Source organism: Stegostoma tigrinum, chromosome 1 (genome assembly GCF_030684315.1).
Source record: "Stegostoma tigrinum isolate sSteTig4 chromosome 1, sSteTig4.hap1, whole genome shotgun sequence".
NCBI lineage: Eukaryota > Metazoa > Chordata > Chondrichthyes > Orectolobiformes > Stegostomatidae > Stegostoma > Stegostoma tigrinum.
In genome coordinates, this window is record NC_081354.1 from 50418447 (window position 1) to 50433996 (window position 15550).

The 15550-nt window shown below is 40.1% G+C and overlaps 1 protein-coding gene across 3 annotated transcripts in view; it reads right to left on the minus strand.

Moving 5' to 3' along the window:
- Positions 1-15550, minus strand: part of lrba (LPS-responsive vesicle trafficking, beach and anchor containing) — an 856602-nt gene that overhangs the window by 63636 nt on the left and 777416 nt on the right. For all 3 annotated transcript variants that reach the window (XM_048526975.2, XM_048526966.2, XM_048526981.1), the window contains 3 exons: positions 15250-15427; positions 14648-14710; positions 13912-14067 (listed from right to left, as the gene is read on the minus strand). In XM_048526975.2, coding sequence (XP_048382932.1) covers positions 13912-14067; positions 14648-14710; positions 15250-15427 — 397 coding nt within the window. The remainder of the gene's footprint in view (positions 1-13911; positions 14068-14647; positions 14711-15249; positions 15428-15550) is intronic.

Below are 15550 nucleotides of genomic sequence, written 5' to 3' on the forward strand. Positions count from 1 at the left end.
GGACCTGTGGAATTTAGAAAAACTAGAGGCAATTTTATTGAAACATACAAGATTCTTAGGGTATTTGCCAGTATAGATGTGGAAACGTTTCCCTTTGTGGGAGAGTCTAGGGCCAGAGAGCATAATCTCAGAATAATTGTTCACACATTTAAGACAGAGATGAGAAGAAATTTCTTTTTTCAGAAGAAAATGAATTTGTGGAATTCTTTCCCATAGAAGGCGGTCATAACCGGGTCGTTATGTATATTCAAGGCCAAAATAGAGAGAATGGGGCTTCCGACTAAACATCCAGAAAACAAAGGTTCTCTACCAGCCCGTTCCTGCCACACAATACAGCCTCAGACCATCAAGATCCCTGGCAAGCTCCTGGACAATGTGGATCATTTTCCATACCTCAGGATCCTCCTCTTTGCACAAGCAGTCATTTATAATAAAATCCCATATCAACTCCAATTTGCCAGTGCAGCTCTCGGATGCCTTAGGAACAAAATGTTTGAAGCTTGAGGCCTCAAACCCAGCACCAAGCTCATGGTCTACAGAGTATACCCTCCCTTATGCATCAGAAACATGGATCACGAATAGCAGACACTTAAATCAGTGGAGAGTTATCAGCAGTGCCGTCTTTGCAGAATTCTGCAAGACCACTTGTAGGATAGGTGTGCCAATGTAAGTATCCTCTTTCAGGTCAATATCCCAACACTGAGGCACCAGTCCCACCCATCGTAGCTGGTTGTGCGAGCTGCATTGTCTGTGTGCCCTAAACAAGTGTTCTATTGTGAGCTCTCCAATGGTTGTGATCACCAGCAGAACAGAAGAAATGCTACAAGGACACCCTGAAAGCCTCCCTAAACAAATGCGACATACATGGGAATTGCTTGCCCAAGAACATAAAAATTGGAGAATAAACATCTGCCAACCACTTCAAGCATCAAGTCAAGCATGTGGAGATCAAGTGCAAGCAAGGGAAACAGCATGCAGAATCCAGAGGGTCCTACCCACCCACTTCTTCAAACACAAGTTTCACCGCCTGCAACAGAGTCTGTGTCTCCAGGATTAAACTATTCAGTCACTATAGAACCTACACCTACACTTCTCACCCCCAGTATGGAAGTGTCATCCTTGACCCCACGGGACTGCCGCAGAGGACAGGCTTTTAATCCGTAAGGGAATTAAGAGTTACAGGGCAAAGGCAGGAAAGTGATATCAGCTCAGCAAGATCTGATCGAATGGCTGCGGAGACTCAGTGGACTGAATAGCTTACTTTTGCTCCTACGTCTATTGATCTTATGAGGGGACCCTGAGAGGCAATCATATTACTCATGGGAGGTAGAAAACCTTTGTCAATGATAATTGGTCACTAGTTCATACATCAATTGGTCACCTAAACCTCGACTGGTACACAACCTCTCAGCTCCAGCACACCGACAAACCTTTCGCTACTGCGTGAACCAGCAGCTATGTAAGCAGCAAATACAATGAGCATCAGATTACTTGTTTAGAAAAAAGTGCAATCTCAAAACAAACCTTGCTTTTTCAATCAGTTCTTTTCCCATTGCAGTCCGCAATGAAAAATACAGAAAAAAAGACGATCGTTACACCATTCTCCAATTCTAATTTTTGTTTGTTTATATTTTTTAGTTTGAAAGCCTACAAATTTCATAGGCTAGGATTCAGCTGATACATGCATATCAAGAAATAACACTGCTACCACCTTCAATGTTGAAGCAAATACTCTTAAATGTTATCAGGCAGGATGATAAAGATGGGAATCAGTTGACTTTGGGGAAAGCCAAACAGAATTGTTTACAGAGAAGACGGATCAGAGTGGAAGAATGGTGGAAATGTGGTGGGGGGTCTGGACCTCCTATATCATAAAAAAGGTAAGATTCAGATGTAATTCTCTTGGTTTTATTTCCCTCATACGGCTATCAGGCCATTCCTGCAATCTTCCAAAAGTCCCTATCTCGAGAGGATGGCTGCCTGCAAGCTTTTTCAGTAGTGCCAAAGTTCAGCCCAAGTGGTGTAAGATTCACTTCTGCATCCAAGCGGTCTCCAATAACCTACTCTAGGTTATCTTTGCATTTTCAAATTGCAGTCCACATCTTCTGTTCTCAAATTTTGTGGTGGCTGCCTGATTTAGGATCTCTCCCAATGTTTCCTGGCCTTGAAAACGCAAAACTCTAAAGTTTGATTCCAAAATCCCTTTCCTAATGATTCCAGTTAACCAGACTTAACCCCATACTACCAGTATAACAAAGTGTGGAGCTGGATGAACACTGCAGGCCAAGCAGCATCTTAGGAGCACAAAAGCTGATGTTTCGGGCCTAGGCCCTTTGTGCTCCTAAGATGCTGCTTGGCCTGCTGTGATCATCCAGCTCCACACTTTGTTATCTTGGATTCTCCAGCATCTGCAGTTCCCATTACCTCCCATACTACCAGTACTTGGTTCTCCAATGTTTTCAAATATCACTAACCCTGGCAATAATCCTATATCTGAAGATATTTCTCAAAAAAGCTCTTGACTCAGAAGACCCCACGCCAACATTGTTAGCAGTGCATATCAGAAGATTGTACACAGTTAGCATCTGAAGTGTTGCCCTTTTTGATTTATTAGTGACTTTAGTGACAATTTACTTCTGCCCTTAAAACCTTTGAATTACGAAGTGACAACATGGGAGGCATTCTAGTAACACATTAAAATTTTGCACAGTGTATATTTTATAAATATAGTTGCCTTAATTTACATTGCTCTAATTTTTAAAAATCAAACCTTTGCCATCTGCCATGCATACTTTGTGAACTGATTCAAAATTAAGTAATAATATGCTAGAATTGAAAAGGTAAGGAATTCACAAATCAAAAGTAAAGAACATGACTATCACAGAGAAATTCTAAAGATTTTTAGAAATAATCATAACCAGTCTGGAGAATCCAACAATTAAAACAATTGAAATATGATGAATGGCCTGCTTTACACAAATTTTTTTTTTGGAAAAAAACGTTTCCCACTTCTTAAATAATTGTATATTCTGTATGTTCACCTTAAAGACTTAAACAAAATATTTTAAAAGCAATGCTTCACAATTACACGATTCAGTTTATCTTTCTTTAAATATCTTCCTCTAAGCTTTTACTTCAAGGCTTCAACCTAAGTTTCAAAAGCTTGAGTTCTGACTGGATATTGTTCCCAGAACTGCCGCAGAGTTATTAACCACATCTGTGCATTCTGTACGTTCACCTTATAGAATTTCTCAGCATGCATCTAAGATTAAGCACACTGCACTGCCTTCCATTCTGTTCATATTTGAAAAATTCTCTGCCTTTTCCAAAAGGCTTTGAAACAAACTTGAGATTAAATTTTGAAAGCTTTATCTCACAAAAGACCATGGTGAAAATATTAACAATAGCTCCTTTTCTATTCTGAACTGTTTACTGACACACATGATTAACAGCACCTGTAGTTTCTTTGTTTTCATTTAGAAAGCAAAATGAGAAACAGCTGAAACTAGTCACAGCAAAGGTTGTGGGCTCCAACAACATCCCGTCTGTAATACTGCAGATATGTGATTCTGAACCAGCTCTGTCCTAAGCTAATGTCTTCCAGCACATTGCCACATTGCCATTTACTCAATAATGTAGAAATTGTGCTGCATGCCTTGTCACAAAAACAAGACCAAACCAAACCAGCCAACTGTCACCCTGTTAGCCTACACCCAATTATCAGCAATCAGGAAGGAATCATGAACAGTGTTCTCATGCAACAGCAGCTCAATATTGCTCAGTTTGGTTTTGTCAAGATCAGACTGCCCCTCAGAGTTTTGCTCTTAATATGGACTCAAGAGCTGAATTCCAGGTGTAAAGTGATAGTGAGTCCTTTGATATTAAGGCAGCACATGACCATAAAACTGAAATCAATGGTGTCAGGACAATTCCCTCAGTAGCTAAGTCACACCTAGCACATTAGGAAGAAAGCTTTTGGTTGTTGGAAGCCAAACATCTCCACTCCCGATCATTACTGCAAGGGTTACTCAAGTACGTATCTGGTAGTCTCTGATCAGCATTCTTGACGCTATCTTTTTTAATCCAGACTTCTAACAGAATTTATAGTCCATAAGATGCCATGGTGGGATTTGAACTTCTGCCTTCACAGCATTATTCTGGCCCTCCAGACAACTATGCCAGTAACCTTACTATGACAACACAGTCAATAGCGCAGCAAATGCTGTCTGCAGCAAGATCAAAGCAACATTCAGGCTTGGGCTGTAAATAGCCCATGTAAGTAGCAACATTCATAAAAGCAAATAGCAGTCAAGATCATCTCCAACAAGACATCATTAAACACTGTCCTTGACTTGGTCGCAACAGCAGGTCAGAGGCAGGGCATTCATGTCAAATTAGTCATCAAAGCTTATCCACTTTCTACAAGGCAGTAGTCAGGAACATGATGAAATACTTTCCGCACCTGGAGAAATGTAGGTTCAACAACACACAAGAAGCTTGACATGATTTGGCACAAAGCAGCTCCCTTGATCGGCAACACAAATACCACCTTCAATATTTACTTGCTTCAACACCAACACACAGTTGGCAGCAGTTTGTAACATTCAACTGATGCACTGCAGTAACAGACCAAGCTCTACAAGCCTTGCAGAACAACATTACAAAGCTACAACCCGTTATCACTATGAAGGACAAAGATAGCAGACATCAGTGAAAACCATGACTACCTGCAAATTCGCCACCAGGTTACACACCATCCTCATCTGGGATTACATTACTTTTCCTTCTTTGTTGCTATGTCAAAAACTTGTTTTCCCCGATCATTTATAAATTCCCCACCACATCACCCATTATTCTCAACGAGAACTATATCACTACTCTGCTATGTCAAAAACTTGGATTCCCTTCCCAACAGCTGCACTGCAGCAGTTCACCTCACCACTTTCTCAAGGACAATTAGGAGCGCACAACAAATGTTGGCCTTGCTAGTGATGCACACATACCACGAAAAAATTTTAAAAGTAAATCACCTCCTCAGGATAACAGGAGTAGATAAGAAATATTGGCCTTGCTAGCAACTTCCATATCCTGTGAATGCTTAAAAAATGTACAAACTCTGTAGTTGCGTTAGTAGGGCCAGATCCAATATAGCCTCTACCAAACCCGTTCCAGTTTATGCTGCAATTCATGTGGAAGCTAGTCTACATACCAGTGTTGCTGTTAAAGCTCAAAAAGAGACTAGATCCATCCCATTTCCCATTCAGGCTCAGACTAAGGATCTTCATGTCCAAAGTGGCTGGTAATCAAAGTGATGCAATCCAAAGCTGAGCCCTGTCAAGCTTCAGAGCTTCCTCAGACATCTTGCGAAGTCATCTTCCGTAAAAGTCAGCAGCCTCCGGAATCATGCTTGCAGGTAATGGAATATCACTTCACCAAGACGAGAAAGGCCTTCTCAAAAGTAGGGGATGTATGGGAAAGCATAAGGATAAACAATTCATTTATGCTTGTAAAAATGCATTTTTAGCTAAAGATATAATGGAAAGCTTTTGTAAGCTTTATTGTTGAATAGGATCCAAACTAAGATTGTGATAACATGTCTCAGATGAACGAAACAATGGTTGACAGAGTCCATGTTGGTGTGGCAAGGTGCAATCAGAGCCTTACTATCTGCGATCTCACAGCATGCCAAGTTAAAAAGGATCAAGGATATCTCCTTATGTTTCCCCTCTTTCATTAGCCTCAATATCCCTGGGGGTAATGGCTGCATTTTCATGATAGCCTGCCTACAGAGGGCCCTGCAGACCACCACAAACTTTGAGACCAACTCAGGCATGTAATGCAGTTTTCCCACCAATTGTTCAAGGCAGCAGAACCAAAGTTTCAAAAAGCCAACTGCCTGCTCACCAGTTCCGAGTTGTTCCATGGTTCTGATTGTAGTTCTGTTCACATGGCAGAATGGCAGGCTGGAGATGGTCATTAGCCACGTACAGACCAATCTACTGAAGCAACAATCGTCTGCTTCCTCGGCAAAGGTGAATATGGTGCTCAGTAAGCAGAATGCAGTCATGCTACCTCTTTGCTGAAGTGGAGACACCTATGCATTGCTCCTGGTCAAGATGTGTGTGTAATGAAAACACTTCAAAAGCTCTTGGGGGTACAACCTTTTGTGTAGAGCCCTTGTCCTCTTTGCTGAGCTTCCTCTCTCTGTTTCATTTACTCATGTTACATAGCACAACGTGCTGCCACCAAAGCTTCCCCACATGAAGAAAGAATCCTCTGTTCTCCCTGACTGTAGGCACCAGCTCGTAAAAAGTACTACACAGCAATTCCTCAAATTTACCCAAACCATAATCAAAAGGACCTCAGCTGCAATTTGTTGACTGGCCTTTTAAAATGAGCAGTACATATTTTAGCTTGTAGGTGAAACTTGAATAAAAAGCAAGATAGAGTATAGCACAGGAACAGGCCCTTCAGCCCACCAAGCCTGTATTGACATATGATGCCGTTTTAAATTAAAACCTTTTGCCTCTATGTGGTCCATATCCCTCTATTCCCTGCCTATTTATATATCCATCAAGGTGTCTCCTAAATGTTGCTTTGTATCTGCTTCCAACACCTCCTCTAGGAACACATTCTAGGCACTTACCACCTTCTGTGTAAAAGGCTTGCCTGTCACATTTCCTTTAAAATTACCCCCTTTTAACTGAAATCTACTTCCCCTCATATTTAACATTTGTACTTTGAGAAAAAGACTCCAATTATCCATTCTATCCATGCCTCTCATAATTTTCTAAACTTCTATCAGATTGGCGTCAGCCTCCGACGTTCAACTGAAAACAAACCAAGTTTGTTCAATCTTTCCTCTCAGATAATATTCTACAAATCAGGCTACATCTTGGTAAACCTTTTCTGTACCCTCCACATTCTTCTGATGGTGTGGAGACCAGAGCTGTACACAGTATTCTAAATGTGGCCAGACAAAAGCTCAAGACTGCAACAAGACTTGCCAATTTTTATACCCTATGTCCCAACTGATGAAGGCAAGAATGCTAGACATCTTCTTGGCCACCTTCTCCGCTTGTGTTGCCACTTTCAAGGACCTGTTGTCCTGTACACCTAGATCCCTCCATATGTTAAATGTTTGAGGGTTCTGCTATTTACTGTATATTTCCTGCTGCATCACTTTGCATTGTTCAGATTAAATTCCATGTGTCTTTTCCCTGCCAAAGTCTTCAGCCTGTCTACTTTGCTGTATCCTCTGGCAAATCCTCACTATCCACAACTCCCCCAATCTTTGCGTCACTTGCAAACTTACTAATCAGCCCACCTACACTCTCCCCCAAAATCACTTATATATATTACAAATAACAGGCATCCCAGCACTGATCTCTGTGGAACACATTGGTCACAGATCTCCAATCAGCAAAATGACTTTCTATTGCAACACTCTGTCTTCTATGATCAAGCCAGGTCTCTTACCAGCTCACTGTGGATCCCATGTGATTTCACCTTCTGTATCAGCCTGTCATGAGGGACTTTGTTTTAGGCCTTGCTTAAGTCCAAGTAGACAACTTACATCTCCCAGCCATCATCACTCATCTTTGTCACTTTCTCAAAAAACTCAACCAAAAGTTTGTGAAACACAGCCTCCCACAGAAATCCATCTTTTGCCAATAAGTTCATATTTTCCCAAATGTGAGTAAAACCAGCTCCTGAGAAATCGCCTCCAATAATTTCCCTACCACTAATGTAAGGCTCACCAACCTGTAAATTCCTGGATTATCCCTGTTGCCCTTCTTAAACAAAGGAGCAACATTGGCTATTCTCCAGTCTTCTGGTACCTTTCCTGTTTCTACAGAGGCTACAAAGATTCCATACAAGCAATTTTTTCCCTCACCCCCGTCAGTACTCTGGGATAGATCCCATCAAATCCTGGGGCCTAACAATGCTTTTCAAAACTATCTTTTTTGTATTGACATGCCCTAGAATATCAACATACCCTCTCTAGACTCACCAGCAACTGTATCCTTCCTTTTTGTGACTACCGATGCAAAGTATTTGTTAGGGACTTCACCCACTTCCCCAACTCAATGCATAAATTCCCTCCTTTGTCCTTGAGTGACCTATCCTTTCCCAAACTTCCTATGTAAGTATAAAACAAATCAAACTTTCCTGTTTGCCATGAACATTTCACAGCCTCTTTTAGCCCTCCTACTCACTGTTTAAGTTCTGCTACTTTCTTCAGATTCTTTGAGGGCTCTGCCTGTTTTCAGTTTCCTCAACGTTACATGTGGCTTCTTTTCCTTTTTGACTAAGCTCACAATTTCTCTTGTCATCCAAGGTTCCAGAATCTTGCCATTTTTATCCTTCATTTTCACAGGATCATGCTGGTCCTTAGCTCTAATCGCTGACCTTTAAAAGATTCCCACATGACAGGTGTGGATTCACCCATCAAACAGCCGACCCAATCGGTATTCCCCAGTTCCTCTCTAATATTTTCATAGTTAGCCCTCCCCCAAGTTTACTACTTACATCCAAGGACTACTCTTATCCTTATCGATATGTAACTTAAAACTTACATAATTATAGTTACTGTTCCCAAAATGCTCCCCCACTGAAATTTCAATCACCTGACAGGCTGATTCCTCAATATCAGGTCTAGTGTAGCCCCTTCCTCAGTTGGACTATTTACATATTGCTTCAAGAAACCCTCCTAACAAATTCTTGTCACCCGTACCTCCCATCCAAGCCCCTGGGACATAGTCTTATTCAATATAGGGGAACTTAAAATCACCCACAACAACAACTCGATTGTTTTAACATTTTTTCATAATCTGTCCACATATGTCTTTCTTTATCACCTGCTGGCTATTGAGAGGCCTGTAATATAATCTGATCAAAGTGATTGCAGCCTTCCTACTCCTCAGCTAGATCCATATGGCCTTGCTGGATGAGCCCTCCAAGGTGTCTTCCCTCAGTTAAGCTGCGATATTCTCCCTAATCGGTAATACAACTTCCCTATCTCTTTTACATCCTTCTCTATCTCACCTGAAATATCTAAATTCTAGAAAATTATGCTACCAGTCTTGTCCCTCTCTCAACCAAGTTTCTGTAATAGCTACGACATCACAGTCATGTGTATTAATTCAGGCTCTAAATTCATCTGCCTTACCCGTCATACTCCCTGCTTTAAACATATACACTTCAGACTGCCAGTTCCATCATGTTCGGCAACCTCTTCCAGTCTACACTTCCTCTAATCCTTACTGGCTCTAGTCTCTAAACCCCTGCTTGGTTGTTCCACTTGCTGACCTACTGCTTTGGTTCCCAACTCCTACCATACTAGTTCAAATTCTCTCACATGATACTAGCAAACCTCCCTGCCAGGATATTGGTGCCCCACCAGTTTAGGTGTAACCCATTCTTCTTTCACAGGTCCCATCTTCCTTGGAAGATATCCCAATGATCCACATCTGAAGCCCTCCCTCCCTTACCAGTTCTTAGATCAAATATTTAACTGTACCATTCCTAGCCTCACTGGCATGTGGCATAGCGAATAATCCTGAGAATACAACCCTAGAGGTCCTTCTTTTCAACTTGCTACTTAACATCCTGTACTCCCTTTCTCATCACTCTTCTTGACTATGTTGTTGTTAGTGCCAATGTGTACCATGACCCCTGGTTTCTCAGCCTCACTTCTGAGAATGCCCTACAAATTTGTTCGAATTGTGACATGCAAATTTGTTCCCTGGGTCTGTATAGCCCAAATTTGGAAACTAGTTACCATTTCAGGTAGTAGGGCTATACAACATTGGCTGTTTTGCTACTTTCAGTGCCTACGGGAGGCACCTATATGATGCCTTTCTCAATTTATGTACTTCATTATGCAGGTCACATCAGAGGAAGTTTGCAACAGACTGGTTTCTGTGGCCCTACCTTCTGTGATACTACCATCCAAGTTCCACACTCAAAATATAACTAGTTATTTTTATTGGAGAACCTATTGTCGTGAACAGAAGTCAGAACTCTGAAATACCAAGGACATTTTTAGTCCTCAATTCTGAATTGTGTTCTTTTAAAGCTAAACTGCAACCGAGACATTAACTACAGATATGATAAACCTCTGTGTGGGATTGATGAAATGTAACATCTAAAGGTTTCAAAAAATCTTCAAACACACTGGACTATCATTTCTTGAAATGACAAACGTTCAGGGGTGGATGCTGACTATTTCCTGCTCAACAGTAAGCCAGTCCTGTGAACTATAACTCAAGGATAGGATGTAAAAAGCCAGTTTCAACTTTGCTGGAGTGAATGACTGGAACTGAACACTCTTGAATGTGTCAGTCTAGGTTTGAGCGTTAGAATATTCTGAAGGTCACAATCAATGAATTTTTCACTAGACACTCAGTGTTGTAAGTAAAAATTCTTTTCCATTCCTGAGAGCCGAAAACTAAGTAAGAAGGAAATAGGACGCAAAGAACACTCTCTTGCCCTGAATACTGGAATTCAATTGTTGTCGGAAGTCATTGGAGCTTCAACCAATTCAAAACTAAGTACATCAAAATAATCGACCGTTCACTACCAAAGGCAATGCTACCAGTAGCCTCCACTGCAGTGGTTGAAATGTTCAACCATTTGCTCTTCATAAGTGTTTCAAAGACTGATTGGTTTAACCTGTTTTAACTTTAAGTTTTATGAACTCACGTCTTATTTCTAATGTTGTATGCTTGTTGTTCTTATTTTTATAATATCTAATATTTAATAAAATTGCTGTTTTTGCTACTTCAAGAAAGCCTGGTTAAACCCTAACGCTAACCCTTTTAAATCATGATCTTTTCAAATTACCCGATTTGCAACCAACCAGTGGGGTAAATGAATAAAGAAGTGGGGCCAGTTCATTTTTCTTTACCCTGGGACCTTAACGGTTTTGGAGTATTTTATCCAGAACTATAATGAATTCGGAAACTGTGCCCGCGTCTGGTCATAACATCATAAGCAACCAACATTTGGTGAGTTAATAGAACATAGAACATTACAGCACAGTACAGGCCCTTCGGCCCTCGATGTTGTGCCGACCTGTCATACCGATCTCAAGCCCATCTAACCTACACTATTCCATGTACGTCCATATGCTTGTCCAATGACGTCTTAAATGTACCTAAAGTTGGCGAATCTACTACCATTGCAGGCAAAGCGTTCCATTTCCTTACTACTCTCTGAGTAAAGGAACTACCTCTGACATCTGTCCTATATCTTTCACCCCTCAATTTAAAGCTATGCCCCCTCGTGCTCGCCGTCACCATCCTAGGAAAAAGGCTCTCCCTATCCACCCTATCTAACCCTCTGATTATTTTATATGTTTCAATTAAGTCACCTCTCAACCTTCTTCTCTCTAATGAAAACAGCCTCAAGTCCCTCAGCCTTTCCTCGTAAGACCTTCCCTCCATACCAGGCAACATCCTAGTAAATCTCCTCTGCACCCTTTCCAAAGCTTCCACATCCTTCTTATAATGCGGTGACCAGAACTGTACACAATACTCCAAGTGCGGCCGCACCAGAGTTTTGTACAGCTTCACCATAACCTCTTGGTTCCGGAACTCGATCACTCTATTAACAAAAGCTAAAACACTGTATGCCTTCTTAACAGCCCTGTCAACCTGGGTGGCAACTTTCAAGGATCTGTGTACATGGACACCGAGTTGTGGTCAAAAAACTTGCAACCTAAGAAAACTGAAGCCATAGTTAAATCAAGGTCCTCATATGTTCGCTAAGCAGCTGGTACCTAACCTTACTTGTAGGCTTAAACAAAATAAAGATTAGATAATTGTACAACTATTGTTGGAAGTTACAAGTCTTAAAAAAATGTGGTACAGTTAGATTAAAAGTTGATATGGATAAGAGATATTTATAAAATTGAAAGTAGGACCAGTCTCTGTTAACTTTGAAGATCTCACTTTTTGAAATGAAATAGTTGAAAACCTGAGATCAGAACTTAGCAGCCACAATGACTGCTGTAGTTGAGTAGTTGGAGTTTTCTCCTAAAGGTGGACCAAGCAGGGCAAGTTCTGTGAGGGAGGGGCTCCCTTATTTCACATCTACAGAACTGCAGATCACGGTCCTTCTTAGTTTGGTTCAATACACCTGTCCTTCAGTTGGTTTGCCTTCCTTTGTCTCCCCACTGAGAACCTTCTCTCTTTGAAGGCATTTCTCAATGTTTCTTTTTGGAGTTCTGCTCAAAATAGAGACTCAAATCAAAATGGCTAAAAAAAAATTACAATATCAGAACTGCTTAATTGTGTCAAAGGTATATAAAAGGTAGATAGAGAGAAATTATTTCCATTGACTGGGGAATCTAAGACTTTTTATAGTCAGATCTTTCTGGAGTGAAATTAGGAAATGTTTCTTCTCGCAAAAGGTGTTCGAAGTTGGAACTCGCCTGCAAATCGTGATTGATGCTAAATGAGTTGTCTTGATTAATACTAATATTGACAGATTTTTGCTCCCCAAAGGTATTAAAGGATATACCATAAAGGCTGGTTAATGGAGTTAGGTTGCAGACTGGTTCAGGACCCAGTAATAGCCTTCACTGAATGTTGAAACAAACCTGAAGGACTAAATTGTCTGCTCCCGCTTCTATGTTTCAATGTGAAGGGATTGCTCTTATAGACAGCCACAAAGAAAGCTGCCCACAAAGACTGAATAGACTCTTTAGCATCAATTTCCCACATTATGACATTGATTTCATTTTGACATCATATAGGAACAGTAACATTATGCCACCTGTTCACAGTAAACGGCCTGCTTGCAGTTACTGTGATAATCTGCTAAGATTAAATGCTTCTCAAACAGAGGAAAAGTAGTAGTGGAAGTCACTGATGATTATTCATTTTCTAAGCATGTATGAGGCAGCAAAAAAAGCAGTACATAAGATATCTATGGCAAAGCAGTATGTTATTGATCCATCAAGCCCATGCCAGGGTTAAGGCTAAAACCAAACTATTAAAAAATGTCTTTTTTTAAAATGCTGGAATGAAGAGGCCCACTTTCTCAATTTAGGAGTAATTCAGAGGTAGATTTTCCCTTGGAATCCGGTGACTGGTGTCAGAGTATTTCCTGGGTCCTGAAGCGATTTCTGTAACTGGCATGGAGTCAGGATCCTTGTTCAAGTATTGTTGCAGACAAGAACCAATTTGGGGCCTTTCAGTTTGATAGGAGCACTAGGTTGCAGTATAGGGGAAAATCAAAGAGGGCACATCACCATGGAGGTGCCCCATCAACAATCATTTTAAAATTTTCATTAAAAACAAAATCAACAACCCAATCTAGTGAGGAGTTGTAGGAGAACTCCTCCAATGGGTGGTATTCAGCAGCACGTGCACTCAAGCATGTACCTGCCATATAATGCATCAGTTTGGAAAGGAAATTGTGCGCATTTTCCCTATAAGTTTATGAGCAAATGCTGAAATATTTAATCAAGTGCTCTGCAAAGAATAAAACATCTCATGGACAAAGAATAATGTTAAACTTTATGAATAGTAATTTTGACAACAATAAATCATTGACTTGCATTTTTAGTATCTGTGGCTGAATACTTGGTGCATTGACATATCCAGGTGCTGGTCTTGGAAGCACAAAATTCAAATTAATTCAAACTAGTATTTATTAAAATGTTACATGCAGTACATTTTATGTCAATTCTAGGCTTAGCTGAATGAGATTTTAAATTAATAAAATGGTTGAGTTGAAGGATTTAAGTTTAGAAAAGAGGCACTGGCTTTCTTTAAAAAGAAAAAGAGCAGATGGTGTTATAACAAAAAAGGGACAAAAAAGAGATCCTGACCCTGACCTTTGTGATTACCCTTAGCCCAAGTCTGAATCAGTGAACGTGTAGAGGAAAATGGCAATTACCTGTTTCAGTGGAGTAAACACGGAAACTCTTATCCCAGAAGCCACATACCAGAATGAAGCGGTTATCAGCAGTAATCACGAAGCACTGGGAATTGACCTGAATGCTTTGATCCAAGAGGTCAATAATTTGCCTTCTGTGCATTCCAGTGTTATTAGCTATAAATAAAAAAAGAAGAAACAGCATTAGAATTCTAACATCAGGAAGAGAAATATATAGTACACCTTGGGAAATGTTATACAACTGTAATTTAGACTTCTGAACAGCAGGATCATAAAACCAAGAACTTCTTAATGATGAAATCTTGGCATCAGTTCAATGTTTTTCACCAGCCAATCTACTGTTATTACGAAAATTTCCTCTGCAATGCAGCCACCACATTATGAGGGCACCAATTTATCATAACTGAGCTCATTCACACTCATCAACAAGTCAGCGTGATGAAAAGATCCAATATTATCCTGACAGTACTTCATGCGCATTCTCAATCGCACATTATTACAGCATCCATATTAATTTTCACTGACATTGGTTCTATCCCTGTAAAAATTAGGCAGACCAATGAGCAAGATTTGATGAAATACCAGTGAATCCACAGCTCATTGCATTCCAATTTGCATGCAAATAGTTTATCAAGAAAATTCCATTCCCAAACACTATGAGTGAAAAACAACAGTAATCTTCACTTCAGACAACTACACAGGATGTAATGAATTACAGCAAGGAAAGCTGACAGACCTATCAGAGGATCGATTTCAACTGGCAGCTGGTATGGTTGTTCCTGCATAGCTCCATGAAGCCCTAAAATTGTAGATAAATAAGTACATTAGATGTTGCACATGCTGCTCTGTAAAAAAGAAAAATAAGTTTTATATTGCTTCTTGTATTTTTCACAACTGCTTTTGAGTTGACATGTATTGGCTCCTGTGATTTTGATATGAAGAAGAATCTATTATTCTTTCAAAGGTATGACATCATATTTTTCAAAACATTTTTGAATGGTTCAAAATTCTAGATCATCTGATCCTGATAAAATAATTTTCTTGCTTTTGAAGGGCAAACCTCATCGAGTTCCCAGTTTAACTGCCAGTTATCACTGTAAAGAATACAATAAAATTCCAAAAATTTAGCACAATTTATTTTAAAATAGCTCAGATTACATTTTATTGAAATAATTTTTAATACAATCGTTTCAACCAAATGTTAGTACATTGAAATAGTTACCAAAATATTTAGTCGTTACTGACATCAGAACACATCAACACACACAGGACATCATTTCTGTCCTGCAAAAGCTAAACAGTAAATTTAGGTTTTGTCAATAATATCTCCACACTCACCGGTAACATTATGCCACTTGTTCACAGCAAACAGCCTGCTAGCAGTTACTGTGATAATGGCAGGTACAGCCAGGCCCAGCTGAGTGTTGGCAGCAACGTGGGTGACTGGGGAGTTAGATGGGAACTTAAGTACCATGATGACATCCTGCTGCATCTGGTCTGTGAACATCAGAGGAGTCTGCAGGAGGAGATACTATTCAGTGGCAAAACCCAAAATCAAAAATAAATAAAAACAAAAAAAAAAGACGATGGGAAAGAGAAGAAAGCAAGAAGAAGAATGACAAATAGGAAGAAATAGGTT